This window comes from Kockiozyma suomiensis, assembly GCF_038497685.1.
Source record: "Kockiozyma suomiensis strain NRRL Y-17356 unplaced genomic scaffold V2V93scaffold_9, whole genome shotgun sequence".
NCBI classification, from domain to species: Eukaryota; Fungi; Ascomycota; class Lipomycetes; order Lipomycetales; family Lipomycetaceae; genus Kockiozyma; species Kockiozyma suomiensis.
The window spans coordinates 375,428-390,234 of NW_027117672.1; the positions used below are offsets into that span (position 1 = coordinate 375,428).

The following is a 14,807-nucleotide window of genomic DNA, read 5'->3' on the forward strand; positions in this document are numbered from 1 at the left end:
TGGGTAACATTGATGCGGCACGAGGCTTCCTTTTTATGTAGTCGTGAGGCGGCGTCAGCTATGCAACCTCGTTGGCCTCGTAAACTTTCCAATTGTCTTCCTCAAATATTCGTGACAAGGACACTATGACCCAACAGCTCTACGAGCCAATTAGTGTCCATTCAGTTACTGCCTAATTCACGCGTTTGAACCTAAGGCTAATTTGTCAATTTGTTTTCTCTTGACAGCTTTTCCACAAGAAAAGGAGAAAATGAGTGGTCTCAGAGATCGAGTGCGCCTGCGGCGTCGACGAGCCCCGCGACCGACTGGTCGCTACGATTCATTCGCTCCGCGCCGTATAGCTACTCAAATTGTGATTCTGCAGGCATTATATTACACTACTGCAGGCGTCCTGTTAGTATTCACGTGTCTTGTTGCTGGAAAGAGGTTTACGCTTGGGCTGGTATTCGGATGGAGATATGTGAGGATCGAAACGGCTATCGGATGGACATTCTGTTTGATATGGTATTTAAATTCCATCTTTAAGTATGTTTTCTTCTATGAATGATCTAAGTGAAATATTTTAAATAATTGCTGACATAACTCAACGCAGTGTGCTTTTTCTAACACTATTTGTGGGTCGGAGTAAACTTGTCCTTGACTTCGTTCTTACACTTCATGGTCTAAATATTCTAATCACATCTTTCTACTCACACCATTTCCCTACAAGTTTGCTATGGTGGCTTCTTCAAATTGCCTCTTGCCTCACCATGATATCTCTCGGTACATGGGCTTCTCGATGGCGCGAGCTTAGCGTAATCTATTTTCCCGCCTCAAGTACTCGCGCTGCTCAATCAGCCATCGACGATGCATCTGCAAGTCGTACTCATACTACCAGTGAAGAATATGAACTCGTTGAACGGCATCCTGATCTTGAAACTGGATCGATGGAGGGCGAGTCAAGTTCAAAGGGCACCTAATTCAATTTCTACGTTATGATATTATTCTGGTAGTTGGATTTAGTTCTGCAAACATGGCGTTTTCATTGTACATTCCTCTTTATTTCTTGTTTGGGATGACTAAATTACTATTATATTTATATATGTATATATATATTGTAATTATAGGATGAATGTTGTTATATACGGGCGAGATAATAAGTAAGGTTTATGATATAATACATATATTTTAATATACCCTAAAATGCAAAAGCGATCTACATCTATCGATTCGCAAACCAAATTCTATCTCAAAAATATTTTCCTCAACAATCTACCTTTCTCTGCAGCTCCTATTTCGGCTTAACATTAAACTTCATTTGAACACCCATTGCCGCCAACTCAACATCAAGATATCTTAAGACATACGGAATAGCCACCGTGGTCGTATTCTCTCCGCCTGTGAACTTTGTACCGGTCCCATCCTCCCATACACCACTACCATGCGCATCTTCAGCTACACCACCTGATTTGTTGATTAATCTTATTGCACAACGGCGACACTTTATTTCGGCCGTGCTGCCGATTGCAGGTACTGTTGTAACAGTAGATAACAGCGAGCCGCAATCGCGACAAAGATTAGCCTGTGTGTAGTCACTGCAGTTAAGTAGACGATCTTGTAACAGGAACGAAGTACCGTGAGCAATCAATGCATCTCGCTCCATCTCTCCTATACGAATACCTCCAGAGCGTTTTCGTCCCTTGACTGGCTGCATCGTCAAACTGTTGACGGGACCAGTGGAGCGCACCTGGTACTTGTCGTTCACCATGTGACGAAGACGTTGGTAATAGACAACACCAATATAGATGTCTGCTTTGAATTCCTCCCCAGTAATTCCAGAATACATTGGCTCGTTTCCATGATAATTGAATCCACAATCAGCCAATTGCTTTCCGAAATGGTCCGCAGCAGTGTTCTTCTCGTCAAACTGGAATGGCGTGGAATCCTGTGCAATTCCATGCATTGCACCTGCTTTGCCTGCAAGACTCTCCACAAACATACCAATAGTCATACGCGAAGGGAAAGCATGGGGGTTGATGATGATATCAGGCTGAATACCAGACTCCGAAAACGGCATATCGACGGCAGGGTATCGCTGCGAGCAGACACCTTTCTGACCGTGACGAGACGAGAATTTGTCTCCAATGAGCGGTGAGCGAGTCACACGAAATTTGACAGATATAGCCTGAAACTCGCCATCATTATCATCGCCAATCAGACGCACCTCTTCAACAAATGCGGCCTCGGAAGACTTGTACAGCATGACTTTAGTGCGGCCTAGGTTCTCATCGAAATATGCAGCCATCGGATCTCCCTGCTCGAGCAACATTCCAACAATTGGAAGACCGTCAGAGTCGAGCTTAAGTCGCCATTCTTCAGGCCAGGCATCACTGCCGAAACCAAATCGCTGAGCGACGGGCTCTCCGCGGCGACGCTTTTCTGCAAGATCAATTTTCTCAACTTTTATAACCGTACCGTAGCCAAATCCACGTTCGTGAGCTGATTTATTCAGAATCATAGCGTCGTCCATGTCGTAGCCTGTGTAAGAGATAACTGCAACAACCGCGTTCATTCCATTGGGAAAATTATCAAGACCATAGTCGTCATATAGCTTGGCTTTGACAATGGGGGTCTGCCCAGTTTGTAATCGGTACAGTTTATTGTCGGCTCTGTAACGCAGGGCAGTACCTGGGGTTCCCATCGTCTGCTTACTCATCTGGCACTGGTACATGTTACGAGGCGACTGGTTGAAATCAGAGAACGGAGTCATGTTAGCAAGAATCGAGAGGATATTTGTAGGCGAATATTCAACATGTGTGTGTAACCCGGAGGAAATTTCCTCAGGAGAGCATGCAATATCCATGTAGACTTGCTCGAATGGCCCAAGCATATCTTGTTTGTCAGTTGGCAAATACTTCACCGGACGAAGCATTCGCGATTGCGATGAAAACAAATACAATCCTGGATACTGTCCGCCATTAGAAGTTGGCACAAGGCCGATTTCCAGCTCAACCGGCACGCCATGCGTTCCTTCCACTTTCCAGAAGCGCAGAGAGTCAGCAACTCGCTTAGCAGTCTTGTGAGAGCACCAACCAAGAACTTGGCCGTCAAGCTGCACGCAGCACATATTTGGTCCTGAACCAATCATGTTTGGCGCGCTGACTCCAAGGCCTCTCACAAGGCCAGGAATAGCGCTAGCATCGACCGCCTCAGTGGTGATTACACATTTATGTGCTAGATGGTTTAGCAAGCCGCAGGGTGAACCATCAGGTGTATGCACAGGGCACAAAAACCCCCAACTTTCGGGAAGTAGTTTTCGAACCGTGGTAGTTTTGAGCTGAGCAAAGAAAGATCCACGATGTACCATACGGAAATGCGAGATAAATCGATAAAAATTAATCTTCTCAGCAACAACAGTGTAACCAGAAACTTGCTGCAAGTCAAGACCTGATTGAGAAACCAAGTTACCGGTAGACAAGAAGTAATTGAGTTTCTTGCCAATGTTGTCATTCGTCTTCAAGAAAACTTTTGAGATGTACTTATGATCAGAAAAATTCACGGGTTGGCCACGGACTACATCTTGATTAACCTGGGCGGCAAAATTGTTGAGATACTCCTCGATCTTCTCCTTGATGATCATACCGTACAAGAAGCCTCCAAGGAGAACCTCCTGATGCTGAGTGGCATCCGGATTATCCGGAGAACAGTCACCAGCAACAAGAGCATAAAGCTTGCGAACCATAAAGAGAAGAAGACGAAATTTATCTTCATTTGACTTCAAATGGACAAGTACAATCCGGCGCATGAACTCTCGACCAACATCGGCATCTGTCTTGTCTGGGGAGGCGCCCATGACGACTCGAAATTTGTCTCCAAGATGAGCAAGAGTCTCTTCCTGCGAGTACAAATTGTATACCTTGTAAGAGCGCAGCATGAGTTCAAGACGGTCAGTCAAGAAACTGTTGTTTGTATCGGTACCGACGATACCATCGAAAATTTCTTTATCGCTGGTGTTGGCCAGGGCCTTCAAAATCATCATGACTGGAATTAAATACTCGCTTTTTCTCCATGAAAACCTGAACGTCACATTACCATCGGAAAGATAATGTAAAACGTTAGTTTGCGAAGTCTGGTCTGGTCTAACGCATCGAATCTGGATACCAAATTGTGTGTATGTGGCTCCTCTACCGGTAAATGAAGGTCTGACAATGGCCATTGGGTGATTGCGGCGTTGAACAATCAGCATTCGAATAAGCTTCTCGATTCCGTTGATGATGAAGTATCCACCTAATTCTTCTGATTCCTCTTTGTGTGCAATAAGGTCCGCTGGAGACATTTTTTCAATGTGGCATCTGTTTGAGCGCAGCATAATGGGGATAAATCCTACGTCTCTGTTTTCTGATTGCTCAGGCCCATCGTTCACGCTATATGTGAACTTGAGAATCATACGGGCTTGGTATGTCGTCATTCGTTCTCGAGCCTGCAGAAGAGTGAATTAGTGTTGTGGCTCTAGTATTGTTTAAGCTGAGATTTGTCAATATTACCTCAGCGGGATAAACCCGTCTATTTATTGTTGTTTTGTCCCGGCCAGAAAGAGTAGGCTTCAGAATTTGAACTTGGTCAATTCGATCTAACATATATGTCAGTACAAGAACAGCTACAACAACTTCGAAAAGCCAAACATACAGCGCAACCTATTTCCAAGTCTTTCTGGATCATTGCTATCAAAAACAACTTTCTCCCCTATATCTCTGACTGCTAAATCCAGCAGTCCGCCAACTGTCAAGGCATTGAAAGATCCGATATGCGGAGCGACGGCTTCGGCCAGTAACGGGTACGCCGATTTATCAGTAGGCGGATTCTGGAAGTATTTCTCCCTCTCAAGAGTATTGAACTTCACCATCCTGTCTCCGCTACAAAAACTGATAACAGCGCTGAGCGTAGTAGACAAGAAAGAAGCCAAAAGTGATAAGTGAGCAAGACAAAAAAATCTTGAAATCAAGCGCTGTTGGGAGAACTATTTTTTTTTTCTTGCATGGCCACAGTGCGTGGCGCATTAGTACTGTGCGGCTCGATTGGATGGCTGGTTAGTGCTCAGATGACAAATAAGTTTTGGCTATAGCCGTTAACACTTGGTTGTTCCAGGCAGTTGGAGTGGTCAGTTTCTCATCGATAGTCGACTCTGGCTCTCGTCTAACGCTCCTCCTGAAATAATTGCAACATGGTCAAACGGAAGTCCGAAGAGCAGAAACAGCTCGAGTCGAAGTTTGTCGTCTACGACGGTGGTGCATCCCGTATTACCCGCACAAGAACCATCACCAGCTGCCTGTCTTGCTACCGGCGGAAAGTGAAATGTGACAAAATTAGGCCATCATGCAGTCGCTGTATTGCATTGAACATGATGTGTGAATACACTGCTTCACCGATTAACGAACAGAGCGGCCGCGATCCTAAACGATCCGCGTCATATATAAGCGAAGACAGCGTCAAAATCGAAGAGCCTGCTAGCAATGATATTGGTGTTTTAACAGTGGATTCTAATAATGGGGGTCCAAGATATGCTAATATGGCGTATTGGGCAAATATTTTTGGTGACGTACGATTCCTCCCGCTCTTTTCAATTTTACCAGTGTGCACTCATCTAACTGAAAGAAATTTTAGGAGCCATTGATTGGCGGTTTACTAGAATCAACCATAAAGTGCCCTTGTGTTCAAAACAGAAATCCACGCTCAGAGGAGGACGTTCTTGGAGAGGTTGCGCAGTACTTACCTGATAAGGATGGCGCCGACAAGTGTCTTCAAATCTATCTACGTAGCGTGCAACCTATGCTTCCAACATTTGACCGGCAAGATCTGATAAACCAGTACACAAGATTTTGGGCCACGTTTAGACATGAGAAATCTTTTCCGCAATTTACCTGCATGATATTTACAATTTGCTATTGCGCTTGTATGTGCAAGAGCGAGGAAATGCTATACCATCCTGGCGAGCCAAAGCTACGCACTGAGATGGTGTACCAGGCCGAAATGGACAGATTTTTGAAAGGTGCTGAGCTCTCTTTGCGAAGTTGTGGATTTCCAGCTCGGCCAACAATATTAACGCTGGCAGCCGCGTGTATTTTACAATGCGTTATCCATCGCGTTGCGACGATCGACAATACTAGTGAAATTGCGCAGCTGGTGCGTGTGGCTCAATTGATGGGGCTTCATCGTGATGCAACATTATTCAAAAATCTCAAACTGTCTGCACCAGAGCTGAAATTACGGCGAATACTATGGTTCCATATGATGTGCATGGATATTAGTGGCTCTGTACACAATGGACTACCTCCCACAGTATTGGACAAGAGCCATGATGTAAAACTTCCTAGCGAAAACGATGGACTTGACCAAGATAGAATGGCTCAAATATTTGCTAATGGAAAATACGAATCTCTCAATTTACTGGGGAAATTGATGCATGAAATTTATGGACTGCGCAAAGTAACCACCGCTCAATTTGACGAGTTAGTTGCAGAAACAACAAAGTTTGAAGCTAGTATTAAAAAAAGAACGGAAATGATTCGATCGTTCAAATTTGAGACGCGCCATCCGGAAATAAATATTGAAAGTTTACGATGGCTGCAGAAATATTTCTGTTCGTCGTTTGAGCTACTTAGCTCGCGCATGTTTTGCATGCTTTACCATCCAAGTTTTTCTAACTGGAAACGAAAACGTGATCGATTGATACGAGAATCACTAAAAATTTTACGGCTGTACGAGGTGACTGCTAACATACCAGAATTTAAGACTTATTTATGGTATATCCGGTTTGGCAGACCTCTGCATAGTTATGTATTGCTTGTCAGAGACATATATCAACATCCAAATGCTTATTTACATGAGCAAGGTCGTGAAATTCCTGGTGTCGATGGTCGTATTGTGAGAATAGAAAAGGCGATTGCAGAAATTGAGTTTTTGCAGCTTTATAGTCTATCCTCTCATGCTTTAGAGCAGTGGAAAGTCTTCATGAAAGTTAAAGATTTTGTATGGAATACTCTTCCGCCTGAAGCTATTGCTAAGGCGATAGAGGCGATGCAGCAAGAGCCTATATCTGCAGGAGCCGGGGGAACTGAAGACATAACTTTAGTATCGCCGTCATTAATCAATCGCACTCGAGGAGGCGATGAATCTATCGAGACCTCCGCTTCACCAGAAAACGGCAGCGATGCAACACCGCCTACAGCTTTGAGTGATATCAGTGCGAACTCTATGGAGAAGCAACCGCTTCTGTATAATGATATTTTTCTTCCTATTGCGACTGACTTTTCGGATGCGTCTGGCTCGACTGGAGACAATGTTGTAGAACACCTTCTTAATTTGGATACTTGGAATATCGACTGGAATGCGTATAGTTTTGATGTTTCTCAATTGTCTTCTTGATTTGACTATTGTTGTGGAGTGTATAGTAGGGTTTTGGTATCAAGAGTTTAAATGTGACAATACAGTAAGAGTTACAAATATGCATCTTTTTTTTTATTGGAGAACGTAGTGATAACTCACATTCGATCTTAGCAGTATATTCTTCGTTATAAACTGTTAAATTTCCCCTATTATGAAGTTTATTAGCGGTCATGGCCGGTAGATCTGTTCAGTTTATGGCTTAATGGTATGAAGCCCCTGATTTGATTATTGCGTGGACAGCAAGATCTAGATGCTTCTCATCTACACAAAAATGAACGGCATAATAAACTGTGCGTCTTCTTCACGCTGGGATACTATATTGTAAACTGCCATTTTTATCTTTATTTCTATATTTACGCTTCTTAGACTCTGGTTTGATGTTTTGTGAATAATGTTTTGCTGCGACCTCTTGGGAGTAATGAAATGCAGCAGCTGCGGCGGGGTTGACGAGAACAGTACTAATAATTAGTATTGTTGTTGAAGCAATTGTACAGGCATACATTTTCACTACGCTGGTACCACTTTTCTCTATCAGCACTAAGATACCAAAAGATCTACAGACTCCTGGATGCTTCTTATGGCGTGGCTACTTTAGATTTCCTGTCAATACCTGAAAGTGATCAAAGAACAATATATGATATGAGCAATTGCACTCGCAAATATCATGTTTGAGCGCTTCAGGTGCGAAATTTATCATGAAAATAAATAAATATCATAGAAAAATATCACACACTGTACCGAAGTTCTGCAGATTTGACAAATCAATGAGAAGCAGTCGCTCGTCTGCAGCCCACAGATTTAATTTGAGACCCATGCGCGATGCCCGTATTTGTCCTGTACCAGTCCATTTCTGTCTGACGCAAGCTATTATACTGTGCACCGAATGAATCACGAGGTCGTTGATCGACTGTAATCTCGGATACTGTCCGCATGTGATGGCACACATCCATCGTAAACCCATCATCAGAGGGATTGGCGACAATCGTTGGTATTCATATGTATATGTCTATGATTCATTTATGATTTGAATGATACCATCTTTATCATTTGAGAATAGAAAGTCAGAGCCCAAATATTGATCTCTTGCAGATGCAGCTTTCTGCGTAGGGAAGCGAACAAGGCATGTGCTCTGCTAGAGCTATTTTCTGTATCCTCCTAACTCGATTAGAGCTCTCTTATGTCTCGCATGTGGCATTAGCTTCCATTATACCATTTTGCCATCTCAAATTTAATTTAATCTCCTTTTTGGGATCCGCGATGGCATCGCCGCGCCTTCATTGCAAATTCGCGAACATATAAAGTAGACTCTTATCCCCCTCATGCTGCTTCTTTTCTGCATCATTATCGTCCTCTTTGCTCCTTGATTATCCTACTTCTCGATAATTGCTCTACAATCTTTGAAATGGAATCCCAGACTGTTACCATTCAGACCTCAAGTATGTGCTGTTCTCTCTTCTATTTCATCAATTGTTCCGATATCTAACTTTTCTTTAGCCGAGAGCGCCGGTCCCAACTACATGTGCGTCATTGTCTAAATGGTTTGTCAATAAGCACACGCATCTATTATTTTTGCGGATGAGGTATTTGTAATCCCGTTGATCCTCGCCCATCGCTGCTATACGTTATAAGCTATGGCACAGCGGATTAATCTAGTTGTGGAAATGAGATTGTCTAATATATAAATGTGGGGATCATTTGACTTTTCTTATGTTTTGTGATTTATACTTAAAAATAACTTGCGAAGCTTGGATATACAGATTGATGAGCTGCAAGATGAAAGAGAAGTTGGGTTATGTCCTTGTATTCTTACAGAAGGATTTTGATTTATGGTGAAGCGGGATCACGTGGGCTTGGCGTTGCTATTGCTTAATTATTCTCTTCTATATTAGAATGAGATCATACTTATACTCAGATTTTTAAAAGTGGATTCAAATTTAGTAATAAAACGTGGAATCTGAGAGCGGACAAGGCATTCATCTACAAGCCATGCCTCATCAATGACGGCTGACGTGTATATTGAAAGTGAGCAAGTATTACAGTACATTACTAGACTAGTCAACCAAAACTAAGAGGCTGATATAAATGGCTGAATTTACTGAAGATGGACGATAGATCAAAGACGACACCTTGGATTCTACTTATGCTGTCTGTCGTCCCGAGTGCGTAGACCGCCATAAGACTCACCTCAGCAATTGACACCCTTTACTATCACAGGCAGGACATGCTCTATACTGCCGATATCAAATAGCAAAATACCACATATCACTATATTTGTACCAATCTTTCCCAAGGACAGTTAAATTGCTTACTGTCGGCATCGAGCAGTCATATCGGCCCAATCACGCTACGGCGAGACTCAAATCAGTGAGTGAGTCAAGACAGCACAAACCCTGGCTCATCTCGAGATAAGCTCTGAATATGAGCCTTCATCAAGCTTGCCGCTACTTCATATCTAAAGCGATCTACGCGGAAGAATAGCATCATCTCCATTCCCGCAGTGTTTGAGATAAAACCATATTCATAAGTGGTGGTCTGCTGCCGGAGAGCGCCGATGGCCCCAGCACCTATTACTCCTGACTCGGTGACTTCTTATCGGTCAAAGCTTATCTACTATCTGCACGAGGAGTAACTTGGTCAAACCCTTACCCAAACTGTTATTATGTGTAGGTTTAATGCTGAATGTGATGCAGATATCATTAAATTTGCAGGCTTATGGAGCTCAATCCCCCTAATGTCCTTTTTTTCAGATGCCGACTCGCTATGCCTCCGGAGGCACTGTAACCCCCGGTGAACTCTTAACCTTTTGTCCCTTCGTTCTCAATTTGCAGTCAAGACACGTAGGTCATCGTTCTCTGCACCGTGCCTTAACCGAAATTTTTGCACCGGAAGAGCGTACGCCTTTACAGATTTATTATCAGTTTATTTAGATTTGTTTACGATAAGAACAAGCGATGGCTGATGAAAAGGCGCCTCTTATCAGCAGCACCAGCAAATATGCCTCTATCTCGTCCAGCGGGAGCGATGTATCAGTAGAGAAGGGCGAGATCGTCACTGTTTCCGACGAGTACAGCCATCTGCTTCCTCACGAGGCAGCTATTTTAAGAGAACAGGTCACAGTCAAGCCTAATGCGGTAGGATTCTTCAACCTCTACCGATACGCGACATGGTGGGACCTGCTTCAGCTTTTTTTTGCGGTACTCTGTGCTATAGTTGAGGGCTGTGGCCGGCCTTTAATGACCGTCGTTTTTGGTAGCGTCACGGAGACTTTCACTAGATACTCTTCGCAGCGGCAACTTGGATTCTACAATGGTACGGCCTTCGAGTTCTATGACACTGCTAGTAGCTACGATATGTACAACAACACAACAAATACTTATGACTTTGAATACATAACCCCCGATGAATTCCAACGTACTGTCAACTATCAAGTTTTGTATGTTATTTGATATTTGAAAACTTACGCAATACGAATAAAGTCTAACAATTCCTAAAGGTATTTGGTGTACATTGGTATTGCCGATATTATCGTCTCATTCTTCGCCGTTTATATCTTTATCGATCGGGGCCAGGTTTTGTCGGGACGCATCAAAGAACGCTATCTTGCCGCCACTCTCCGTCAGAATATCGGATACTTCGATAAATTAGGCTCGGGTGAAATCACTGTCCGCATTGCTGCTGATACTCTCCTAATCCAGGAAGGGATGTCGGAGAAGGTTACTTACTGTATTGGCCAAACAACTATGTTTATAGCTGCGTTTGTTGTTGGTTTTGCCAGAGCTTATAAACTTACATTTATGATGCTCTCGATTGCAGTTTTCATTTTGGGAACGTTTTGTGTTGTCTTGAACTTAATGTCTACATATTATGCAAAATCTCTTGAAGGTTCTTCTGCGGGCGGAGCTGTTGCCGAAGAGACATTATCTAGTATTCGCAATGTGCAAGCATTTGGCATCCAGGAACGATTAGCTTCGCGCTATGATATTTTCCTTGCAGTCAGTGAGAAATGGTCTCTTAAAGCTGGTGTTGCGTTGGTAAGTTTTTTTTGTAACAATTTTGCTTTATTTTAAGCTGTTAACATGTATTCCAGGGTATCACTACCGGACTGATGTGGCTTGGTGTCTACAGTAATGACGCTCTTGGATTCTGGCAAGGTGGACGATTTATCCGCAGCGGAGAAATTAGCGTCGGAGATGTTGTATCAACTCTCATGGCTTTGATTCTAAGTACCTATGCGCTGTCAAACATGATTCCCCATTTCCGTTCTATCACTACTGCTATCGGAGCCTCGCGCAAGATTTTCGCCACTATTGACCGAGAGTCGTCTATTGATTCTTCTTCCAACGAAGGAATTAAGCTTGAGAAAGTCAAGGGTGATATTGAGCTGAAGAATGTTCGTTTTATTTACCCGTCGCGTCCCAATGTTACTGTTCTCGATAACTATAGTCTGCACATTCCTGCCGGAAAGACAGTTGCTCTCGTCGGTGCTTCGGGATCTGGCAAGTCTACGATTATTGGCCTCTTGGAGAGATTTTATCATCCCCTTGCCGGTGATGTCTTGCTCGATGGCGTTGACGTCAAGAATCTAAACATTCGCTGGCTTCGACAGCAGATTGCTTTAGTTTCTCAGGAACCATCACTATTCTCTTGCTCTATTTACGAAAACATTGCCCATGGATTAATTGGCACGAAACATGAATTTGCTTCCGAGATTGAAAAGCGTAAGCTTGTCACGGAGGCTTGCGAGCAGGCTAATGCAATGTCGTTTATCAACACATTCCCTGAAGGTCTTGATACCAACGTTGGCGAGCGTGGATTTTTGATGTCTGGTGGCCAGAAGCAGCGGATTGCTATTGCGCGTGGTATTGTTTCGAACCCGAAGATATTGCTTCTGGACGAGGCTACTTCTGCTCTTGATACCAAGAGTGAGGGTGTTGTGCAGGAAGCGCTTGACCGTGCCTCGAAGAACCGGACAACAATTGTCATTGCCCACAGATTATCGACTATCAAAGACGCTGATAACATCGTTGTTATGCGTAAGGGCGTAATTGTCGAGCAAGGTACTCACGACGAACTGATTGCCAAGAATGGCGATTATTTTCAACTTGTTGAAGCTCAGCGCATTGAGAAGCAAAAGGAGAAAATGGCCAAGGCGCAAGGCGACTATGAGGATGACGAGAACGAGGATATGGATGACTTGGAAATGACAAAGACGATGCATCTTACTCGTACTCGAACCGCAAAGTCCGTATCTAGTGTTGTGCTGGCCAACAAGCCTGTGAAGGAAGAAGTCAGAGCTGACGATTATTCTCTTTGGACTTGTTTACAATTTCTGTACATGCTGAGCGAGGAAGACAAATCTATTAATTTTGCAGGAGTCATGGGATCATTGTTCACTGGTATCTCCTATGATCTTATGGGTTTATTTTTCGGTAAATGCGTTCAGGCTTATGGAGTTCCTCCTTCTGAGTACGACTACATGACTGAGCAAATAGCGATCTACGCCGGTTTATTCTTCATGTTGGCTGTCGTTCAGATGATAGTTACCGCTTTTTCATGGTCGTGCTTTGCGTTGTCTACGCAGCGACTTGTTCGTCGTATTCGTCTGAAAACCTTTAGAAACATGGTCAGACAAGATATCAGCTTTTTCGACATGGATGAAAACACCACCGGTTCTCTCACGAGTATGCTTTCACAAGATGCGCAGTTTGTTGAGGGTATGTCAATATTTCTATTTTTTTTTTGTCACTCAACTGGTGCCTGACATTGTCTAATTTGCAGGTTTCGGAGGTGCCACATTTGGACAGGTTATGAACTCCATCATGATTATCTCCACTGCGGTTGTCTTCTCTCTGATTGTCGCCTGGAATCTTGCTATCGTCTGCATTGTATGTATTCCTATCGTCATGGGTGCAGGATTTTGGAGATTTTATGTCCTTTCCGTATTCCAGAACACTTCCAAGAAGTCGAACGAGGCTGCTGGTAGTTATGCTTGCGAGGCAGCGTCTGCTATCCGTACTATTGCATCCCTTACTCGTGAAGATGATGTCATGGAGAATTATCATGAGATTATCGAGAAGCAGGGATTGAAGAGCAAGCGGGCGTCGCGACAGTCGGCATTCTGGTATGGTGTCGCTCAATCTGTTCAGTTTTTTATTCTTGCTTTGGCATTCTGGTACGGTAGTACCTTTATTCGTCGCAATGAGTACTCTTTGTTCCAGTTTTACGTCACGTACTCGACTGTTATCGTCGGTGCCGAGTCTGCTGGTATTATGTTTGCTTTCTCTCCTGATATGGGTAAAGCCAAGTCTGCGACGGCAAACATTAAGAAGATGCTTGGAACGAATCCCGAGATTGACGTGTGGGATGAGAGCGGAAAGACTCCTGAGAACGTTCAAGGAGACATTGAGTTTGAGAACGTTCACTTCCGGTACTCTACTCGTCCGCAGGTTCCCGTTTTGCGTGGCTTGAATTTGAAGATCAAGAAGGGACAGTACGTTGCTCTTGTTGGCGCCTCAGGATGCGGAAAAAGTACTACTATCGGACTTATTGAGCACTTCTACAGACCCCTATCTGGCCGTATATTGCTCGATGGCGAGGATATCATGGACTTTAACATTAACAGATACAGAGAACAAATTGCTCTTGTTCAGCAAGAGCCAACTCTTTACTCTGGTTCTATTCGCGACAATATCGAGCTTGGCACCGCTCGCAAGGTCTCTGATGAAGAAATCTACAATGTATGTCGCCAGGCTAATATTCATGATTTCATCATGTCGCTACCTGATGGATATAACACTCTTTGCGGATCGAAGGGTAGTTTATTGTCTGGTGGTCAGAAGCAGCGTATTGCAATTGCTCGTGCGCTTATTCGTCAGCCAAAGGTACTTTTGCTGGACGAGGCGACCTCGGCTTTGGACTCTGAGTCGGAGAAGATTGTACAGGCCGCTTTAGACGCCGCTGCAAAGGGCCGTACTACTATTGCAGTTGCACATAGATTATCATCGATTCAGAACGCTGATGTAATTTTTGTTTTTGAAGCGGGACAAGTGGCTGAACAGGGTACGCATCAGGAGTTACTAGACAAGAAGGGTAAGTACTATGACCTTGTTCAATTACAAGCTCTTGAGGGGGCGTAGATTTCGTTTTTTTCATCGTCAAAGTCATTCATTTATCCATTTTTTTTGGTGTCGTCATGCTTTCTTTTCATAGTTTTTGCGTATGGTTTATATTACTTCCATTTCTTGGTAGGGGGTAGAACAAATTTAGTCAGTCATTTATATAGAGATGGTGGTATATGAAAGTTGTTGATTTGCTGTTTATGTACATAATTATATTATACTTTGAAAATATCAGTTGATTAGAACGAACATTATTGTGAGTCTATC

General features: G+C 43.5%; 4 protein-coding genes across 4 annotated transcripts; 3 read left to right on the forward strand and 1 right to left on the reverse strand.

Moving 5' to 3' along the window:
* Positions 1-76: 76 nt before the first annotated feature.
* On the forward strand, positions 77-1,195 carry V2V93DRAFT_371773 (integral membrane protein S linking to the trans Golgi network-domain-containing protein). Its single transcript, XM_066910593.1, has 2 exons — positions 77-525; positions 593-1,195. The coding sequence occupies exons 1-2, from the start codon at positions 251-253 to the stop codon at positions 957-959; spliced, it is 642 nt and encodes a 213-aa protein (XP_066764989.1). The 5' UTR covers positions 77-250; the 3' UTR covers positions 960-1,195.
* V2V93DRAFT_371774 (uncharacterized protein) lies at positions 1,141-4,954 on the reverse strand. Its single transcript, XM_066910594.1, has 3 exons — positions 4,666-4,954; positions 4,524-4,609; positions 1,141-4,459 (listed from the first exon to the last, which is right to left on the reverse strand). Exons 1-3 carry the CDS (start codon positions 4,880-4,882, stop codon positions 1,271-1,273), a joined length of 3,492 nt encoding a protein of 1,163 aa, XP_066764990.1. The 5' UTR covers positions 4,883-4,954; the 3' UTR covers positions 1,141-1,270.
* A 246-nt stretch (positions 4,955-5,200) lies between these two features.
* On the forward strand, positions 5,201-7,401 carry V2V93DRAFT_381084 (uncharacterized protein; the record flags this gene model as incomplete). Its single annotated transcript, XM_066912087.1, has 2 exons — positions 5,201-5,575; positions 5,641-7,401. The coding sequence occupies 2 exons, from the start codon at positions 5,201-5,203 to the stop codon at positions 7,399-7,401; spliced, it is 2,136 nt and encodes a 711-aa protein (XP_066764991.1).
* A 2,769-nt stretch (positions 7,402-10,170) lies between these two features.
* V2V93DRAFT_371778 (P-loop containing nucleoside triphosphate hydrolase protein) lies at positions 10,171-14,786 on the forward strand. The gene is made up of 4 exons (XM_066910595.1): positions 10,171-10,855; positions 10,916-11,453; positions 11,510-13,136; positions 13,201-14,786. The coding sequence occupies exons 1-4, from the start codon at positions 10,374-10,376 to the stop codon at positions 14,556-14,558; spliced, it is 4,005 nt and encodes a 1,334-aa protein (XP_066764992.1). The 5' UTR covers positions 10,171-10,373; the 3' UTR covers positions 14,559-14,786.
* The last annotated feature ends 21 nt before the right edge of the window (positions 14,787-14,807 follow it).

Coding starts and splice junctions, on each gene's coding strand:
- V2V93DRAFT_371773 (XM_066910593.1), top strand. CDS start 251: ATGAGTGGTCTCAGAGATCGAGTGCGCCTGCGGCGTCGACGAGCCCCG. Junction 526..592: donor TATTTAAATTCCATCTTTAA/GTATGTTTTCTT, acceptor AACTCAACGCAG/TGTGCTTTTTCTAACACTAT.
- V2V93DRAFT_371774 (XM_066910594.1), bottom strand. CDS start 4,882: ATGGTGAAGTTCAATACTCTTGAGAGGGAGAAATACTTCCAGAATCCG. Junction 4,610..4,665: donor ACTTGGAAATAGGTTGCGCT/GTATGTTTGGCT, acceptor CATATATGTTAG/ATCGAATTGACCAAGTTCAA. Junction 4,460..4,523: donor GACGGGTTTATCCCGCTGAG/GTAATATTGACA, acceptor ACTCTTCTGCAG/GCTCGAGAACGAATGACGAC.
- V2V93DRAFT_371778 (XM_066910595.1), top strand. CDS start 10,374: ATGGCTGATGAAAAGGCGCCTCTTATCAGCAGCACCAGCAAATATGCC. Junction 10,856..10,915: donor ACTGTCAACTATCAAGTTTT/GTATGTTATTTG, acceptor CAATTCCTAAAG/GTATTTGGTGTACATTGGTA. Junction 13,137..13,200: donor AGATGCGCAGTTTGTTGAGG/GTATGTCAATAT, acceptor TCTAATTTGCAG/GTTTCGGAGGTGCCACATTT.